The sequence below is a fragment of the Ursus maritimus genome, unplaced genomic scaffold, assembly GCF_017311325.1.
Source record: "Ursus maritimus isolate PB19 unplaced genomic scaffold, ASM1731132v1 scaffold_14, whole genome shotgun sequence".
In the NCBI taxonomy this organism is placed as follows: Eukaryota; Metazoa; Chordata; class Mammalia; order Carnivora; family Ursidae; genus Ursus; species Ursus maritimus.
The window spans coordinates 38,875,635-38,882,273 of record NW_024423786.1 but is presented as its reverse complement, the minus strand read 5'-3'; the positions used below and the strand labels follow the sequence as shown (position 1 = coordinate 38,882,273).

Here is a 6,639-nt window from a genome sequence, read left to right as displayed (position 1 = left end):
TTCCTGGAAGGCCCCCTGAGGGCCCTTCGCGGCCAGGCGGGCAGGGCCCAGGTGTCCAGCCACCCAGCACCGCCTCAGGCCTCCTGGCTCCGGGGGGGTAGCCTTTGCGCCTGCCGTTCCCAGCGCCAGCTCTCAGACCACAGAAGGCCCTTTGTTCTGGCTGCCAGCAGTGCCCGCCGGGCGGCTGGGAACAGGGCCCATAGCCCTCACCCTCTCCCGAGGCCTCCAGCCGTCGGGCAGTGCCATTCTAGGTTGGCTAGGAGGCCCCTGGCACACAGGGCCAGCACAGGAAACCGTCTCCCGGTATTAATGTCAGGCAGGGGGTGTCGGTCCGGGACCCACCCCCAGTGTGGGGTCTGGCTGCCTGGGACTCAGCAGCCTAGGGTCCAGACACCACAGGGCTCTGAACTCAGGCACCCAGCTGATCCTCACTGCACAGATGGAGAAACGGAGGCCCCCATGGGCTTGCAGGGGCTGATATGTCGGGGGGGTGGGGAGTGCTATGTACTGGCCAAGGTGCCCCCTCAGGATGTTCTGGAGAACTCGGGTATCTGAGCTCTACTCCCCCAAAAGCAGGACCCAAGGAGGCAGCGGGCACAGTCCCGTATGCATGTAAGTCCTGAGCGACCTTCTGGGAGGTGTGATACGGCTATAGCCTTCCGGGGGGAGGCTGGGCCCTGGGTCCCGGGAGCGGGGCTAACCAGAGCGACCCATTGCTCTGCAGACTTCTGTGTTGGTGTGAGAGCTAGTGCTCCTGGCGGTGGCCCCTGACCATGGAGGCCCCTCTGCAGACGGAAATGGTGGAGCTGGTGCCCAACGGCAAACACTCGGAGGGACTACTCCCCGTCACCACCCCCACGGCAGGCAACCAGAGGTGAGCAGAGACCCAGTCATGGCGCAGGGCAGGGCAGGGCAGGGTGCAGAGCAAGGGCTGGAGGTGAGCTGCCTGCTCTGGCCTGTGCCTGCAGGGTCGAGGGCCCCAGACGGAGCTGTGTTGAGGGCGAGGGCTTCCTACAGAAAAGCCCCAGCAAGGAGCCACACTTCACTGACGTGAGCTGGGGCAGCAGTGGGGGGCTCGGGACACCGCCGGGAGCTTGCGTGCAGTAATGAAGTGCTCTGGGGCAGCAACGGGAGGCTAAGGGACAGTGAGGGGAAATGCTGGGAGGCCCTCCATGCTTTGCTGACCACCCCCCACCTCCCATCTCACTCCGGTGCCTGCAGTTTGAGGGGAAGACCTCATTTGGGATGTCGGTGTTCAACCTCAGCAATGCCATCATGGGCAGCGGCATCCTGGGGCTGGCCTATGCCATGGCCAACACGGGCATCATCCTTTTCCTGTAAGTCCCCTCGGCGACCCCTCTAGAGACAGAAGCCCTAAACACGCCACCAGCCGTGACCTCCCAGGACCTGCCAGTTTCCCGTCCCAAGACCCAGGCTGCAGTGGGTGGACTTAACCCAAACCACAGCAAAAAAACCCCACCATGGCCAGACAAGTATCCCTCATTTCCCAGCAGACCTGCTGAGATGATGACACAGGGCAGGCCTAACAGACCCGAGTCTATCCTTCTACCACCTTTACACCTGATGAACGAACCCCCGCGGCCAGGCCTTGTGCGGGCACACGTGTCCTTTACCTGGGAGCTCTGCCCTACAGCCCAAATGGAAAACATGTTTGTTCCAAGAACGCAAAGAGGTGGTGCTCAGAGGCCCCTTCTGGGGCATGGCTCACCCTGGGTCACACTGGGTGGTGTTCACCCCTGCTGGGGCCTGTTGAACTTGTATCCACACCAGTTGGGGGTTCAGAGACCTGGGTCACAGACCTACACACCCCCTCTTCCCAGAGCTCCATGCCCCCGCCAGCCAGGGAAGCCCCAGGTGGCTCCCTTTCATCCATCCTCCTCAGGTTCCTGCTGACGGCCGTCGCCCTGCTCTCCAGCTACTCCATCCACCTGCTACTCGAGTCCTCAGGGGTCGTGGGTGAGCCGCCAACCCAACCTGGAGCAAGGGAGGGCTGGGCTGGCGAGACCACCCCTGACGGCTCTGACTCCTCGCACCCGCAGGCATCCGTGCCTATGAGCAGCTGGGCTACCGTGCCTTTGGGACCCCAGGGAAGCTGGCAGCGGCCCTGGCCATCACGCTGCAGAATATTGGAGGTGAGGCTGGCAGGCAGACACAGGCAGGCGGTGGGCAGGTGGGCGGTCCGAAGGCTAGCTGCTTTGGCTGACCCCAGCGCCTGCCCCCCTCTCCCCTCAGCCATGTCCAGCTACCTGTACATCATCAAGTCTGAGCTGCCCCTGGTCATACAGACCTTCCTGAACCTGGAGGAGCAAACCTCGTGAGCCCCAGGGTGGGGCGGGGCTGGGTGAGGGCGGGAGGCCTTAGTCTGCCCTTCCGTGTGCACTGCTGGTCCCTGGAACCCAGGCTGGGCTAGTGGGAGAGATGAGACAGTGCTGGCAAGCGGCTGCTGGAAGGGCTCCCAGTAGAGCTAACGTTCAGTCGACAGTCGTTTAGGGAGCACCTCGGGGAATCCCCCAGGTGGGCCATTTCGGGTAAGGGGTGGGGTGAGGCCAAGAAAGCTGGACCCCACCGGGGCCTGGACCCAGCCTGTGAGTACGGGAGGGCCTGAGAGCCTTGGGCTTAGCTCTAAGCACCTGCTATTCCTGACTATGGCTTGGGAGTTAGCCCCCCCAACCAAGAAATTAAGCCCATGGTGTCCCAGTTGCCCATCATCAGTTTAGCCGGCACTAATGGCATCAGCCTTGTTTTGTGGGTGGAGACAGAGAAGACAGCCAGGCCCTGCCCTTGGCCACACAGCCCAGGCAAGCAGAGGGCTCTGAAGTTGAGAGCAGCTCTGGAGGGAGAGTCGGGATTCTTCCCTACCACCTCCCCCCCGCCGGGTCCTGGGGGCCTTTCCCAGGGAGTTGGCCTTTAGGCTTCCCTGGGAAGGAGTGTCTCATTCCGTATCCCTTCAGTTCTCTGTGCCCCCTGTCCCTTGGTGGTGGGGAGGTGCAGGATGATACAGGATACAGATGTCAGGGGGGACCACAAGGGGCACCGGATGCTGGCAAGTCCCTGAGACACCCATGGAAAATGTCCCACCCCCCAGAGCCAGGTTCTTTCATACCACCACCCCTCCCCGCTTCCCTGGGCCCCTGGGAGCCACTCCCTGGGGAAGCTGGACCCAGACCTGTGTGTCCTGAGAAAAGCAAGAGCAGTGACTATACCTGTAATGGTCAGGAGCCGAGCAGGGGCCGAGCACCTTAGTCCTCACCTCGCCCAGGAGGGCGCTGAGAGAACATCCATCTTGCAGACGACAAAAGGGAGACTTAGAGCTCTGAACAAGTATTTGTCAGAGGTCACTCAGTAGCACTACGGGTGGCACCAACTAGGTATGGAGGCAGGCGCCCCCCAGGACTGAGCAGACTGATGTTGGCTCCCCGCTCCTGTCTCTGCAGGGACTGGTACATCAACGGGAACTACCTGGTGATCCTGGTTTCTGTCACCGTTATTCTGCCTCTGGCACTGATGCGGCAGCTTGGTGAGTGCGGCAAGGCCAGGGCCTTGGAGGGCGATGTTGGACGGGTGCCTGGGAGGGGACCCCAGTCTCACAGCCCCTCCCCACTTTGCAGGCTACCTGGGTTACTCCAGCGGCTTCTCTCTCAGCTGCATGGTGTTCTTCCTAATCGCGGTGAGTCACCCTCCACGCTGGAGGGGAGGGCAGGTCTGGGGGGGGGCTCCTCTGTCAGGGGGAGGGGGCAGGCCTTTCTGGGAAGCCTGGGTCAGAAGGCAGCTCCTTCCGGCCTGATCTAGAGGTGGCTTCCTCGTGACTCCCGGGCAGGTCTAGCCTGGCCCTGATCTTCTCATCCTTCCCCCCAACCCAGGTCATCTACAAAAAGTTCCACGTGCCCTGCCCATTGCCCCTCAGCTTCGCCAACGTCACGGGCAACGTCAGCCTCGTGGAGGTCCCCAAGGAGGAGGCGCAGCTGCAGGTCGAGACAGAGGTCGCGGCCCTCTGCACCCCCAGCTACTTCACCCTCAACTCACAGGTGCCGACAGGCCAGGACAGGGGCGGTGGGCCCCGTGGCGGGGGGGCTCCCTGACGTGGTCCCCGTGTCTCCCCAGACCGCATACACCATCCCCATCATGGCCTTCGCCTTCGTCTGCCATCCCGAGGTGCTGCCCATCTACACAGAGCTCAAGGAGTGGGTATCTGTGGTTGAGAGGGGGGCAGGCGCCTTAAGCTGGTTTGGGGAGAAGGAACGTGGTCCTGACAGGACAGGGGGTGGGGGGTGGGGAGTGACAGGCGCTAAGTCACTTTATCAAAGATCTCCGTGGCTGCCCTGAGGAGCGACTGGGGGCAAGAAGGAGCCCTCCCCAGCTGCCAAATGGTGAGGGTGTGGTGGCAGAGAGACCCCAGGGCACACGGGGGGGATCTCCAGTGTGGCCCAGCTTGGCACCAGTCCCCTCCCCTGCTTCGCCATAGTCCCTCCAAGAGGAAGATGCAGCACATCTCCAACCTGTCCATCTCCGTCATGTATGTCATGTACTTCCTGGCTGCCCTCTTCGGCTACCTCACCTTCTATGGTATGGCGGGACCGCGGGGGCAGAGGCAGAGGCCAGGCTGGGGGGCACGGGGCTGGCCGGCGGCCGTGGCAGCCTGCATACTGTAGGCGCTAAGTAGGTGTGTGATGCCTAACTGTGCCCTGCAGCTGTGGAGGTGCGTCTGCTGCCACTCCCCACAGCGTCAGGGTCAACCCAGGCTCAGAGCCCACGCCCCTCCCCGGGCCACCTGCTGACCCCCCTCCCTGCCTGCCACAGACGGGGTGGAGTCCGAGCTCCTGCACACCTACAGCAAAGTGGACCCATTTGACGTGCTGATACTCTGCGTGCGTGTGGCCGTGCTGACAGCAGTCACACTCACGGTGCCAATCGTTCTGTTTCCGGTGAGCCAGTGGGGAGGTGGGCCGATGCGGGGTGGGACTGAGGGAGCTGACAGATTGGTGACTCTTCCCACCCCCGCCCCCCAGGTGCGCCGTGCCATCCAGCAGATGCTGTTTAAGAACCAGGAGTTCAACTGGCTGCGGCACACGCTCATTGCCGTCGGCCTGCTCACCTGTATCAACCTGTTGGTTATCTTCGCTCCCAACATCCTGGGCATCTTCGGGGTCATCGGTGAGGGTCTGGCCCAGCTGTGCATAGAGACAGGGCACAGGCCTAGAGAATTTCCTATCTGCAAATCCTGGCAGATTCCTGAGACCCTACTCTACATTTAAGTGATGGCTAATGGCCATGAGCACAGCTTGGCTTCCTGTCTGAGATTTTGTCCTTAAGGCTATTCTAATCCCTTTTGAGGACTCAAAACCAGAGACAGTTCCCCTTGCGGGGCGATGGGGTGGAGCCCAGGTGCCAGGGACCTCCACAAAGGATCTCACTGGGTCTTGTCCCCATTTCACATATGAGGAAATTAAAGTCCATAGTGATTAGGGGAGTAGCAGAGCCATACAGCTGGTAAGTGGGGGGCCTTGATTTAGCTCTGGGATCATGGAACTATAGGTTTGGTGCTCTGTCCACTGTTCCATCCCAGTTGGGGCTCTGAGCTAGAAGATCAGACAATTCTGAGATATCTTTGGGGTGACCCAACTCAGGAGACTCACTCTCCAACGCAAGTCTGCAGGGACCAACACACAGGCATGGGGGCCAAGTGTCATGGATATCATAGGCAGGACTGTAGGTTTTATATATCTGAAATCTGACTCAAAATCATTAAAGCAGAAAGGAATGTATTGGCTCAAATAGTGAAAAAGCCTTCAGGAATAGCTGTGTCAAGAAACCCAGTATCTTCAGGCCTTTGTCTCTATCTCTTGGCTTGCCTTTTCTCTTTGCCAGCTTGGTTCACTGATAGATTCTTCTACTGCCGACAGCACTAGCTTTCCATCCGGGTAGACAGAGAACAAGGGGAGGGACTGAATCAGGCGGAGCCCTCCAGTGGAGTCTCCAGATGAGACTGCCAACGGGAATGTTTGATCTCGCTGAAGGGCCCGCCCCCGGACCTAAGCCCATATGCGGACATGCCTCGTTCTTTGCAGGTGCCACATCCGCCCCATGCCTCATCTTCATCTTCCCTGCCATCTTCTACTTCCGCATCATACCCACCGAGAGGGAGCCTGCAAAGTCTACCCCCAAAATCTTGGTGCGAGGGTCCTGGAGGTTGGTGGCCTGGTGTGGGGCTGAGGGGGCTGCCCTGCCCGCACACCTGACCCTGACTCCTGACCCCTCAGGCCCTTTGTTTCGCTGTGCTGGGCCTCCTGCTGATGACCATGAGCTTGAGTTTCATCATCATCGACTGGGTGTCGGGGACCGGCCAGCATGGAGGAAGCCACTAGGAGGAGACGCCCATCCTGTTCTGTCTACTCGTCCAAGTACCCCTACCCAGAGTCTTCAGCCCCTGCTCCCATCCAGCCAGAGGGGAGGAGAAAGACGTGGTTAACACTATGACATCTGGCCCTGCTTCACGTCTCTCTGTGGAAGGTTTTTGTTAGAGTCAGGACCGAGGCCCTTGGGCCACTACTTTGCCGGGCCCCGGGGCTACAGGGGCTTCCCGGTCTGCGAGCAGGGTGGGGCTGTACCTTTGCTCCCTCC

At 60.7% G+C, this 6,639-nt stretch overlaps 1 protein-coding gene across 1 annotated transcript; it reads left to right on the top strand.

Annotated features, from left to right (window-relative positions):
* The first annotated feature begins 645 nt into the window (after positions 1 to 645).
* Positions 646 to 6,383, top strand: SLC38A3 (solute carrier family 38 member 3). The gene is given in 15 exon segments (XM_040628149.1): positions 646 to 874; positions 969 to 1,050; positions 1,222 to 1,337; positions 1,904 to 1,977; positions 2,061 to 2,153; positions 2,254 to 2,347; positions 3,456 to 3,538; positions 3,630 to 3,688; positions 3,882 to 4,046; positions 4,123 to 4,202; positions 4,484 to 4,584; positions 4,819 to 4,943; positions 5,028 to 5,172; positions 6,087 to 6,190; positions 6,279 to 6,383. Coding segments are annotated over 15 exon segments (1,527 nt in total). The 5' UTR covers positions 646 to 773.
* The last annotated feature ends 256 nt before the right edge of the window (positions 6,384 to 6,639 follow it).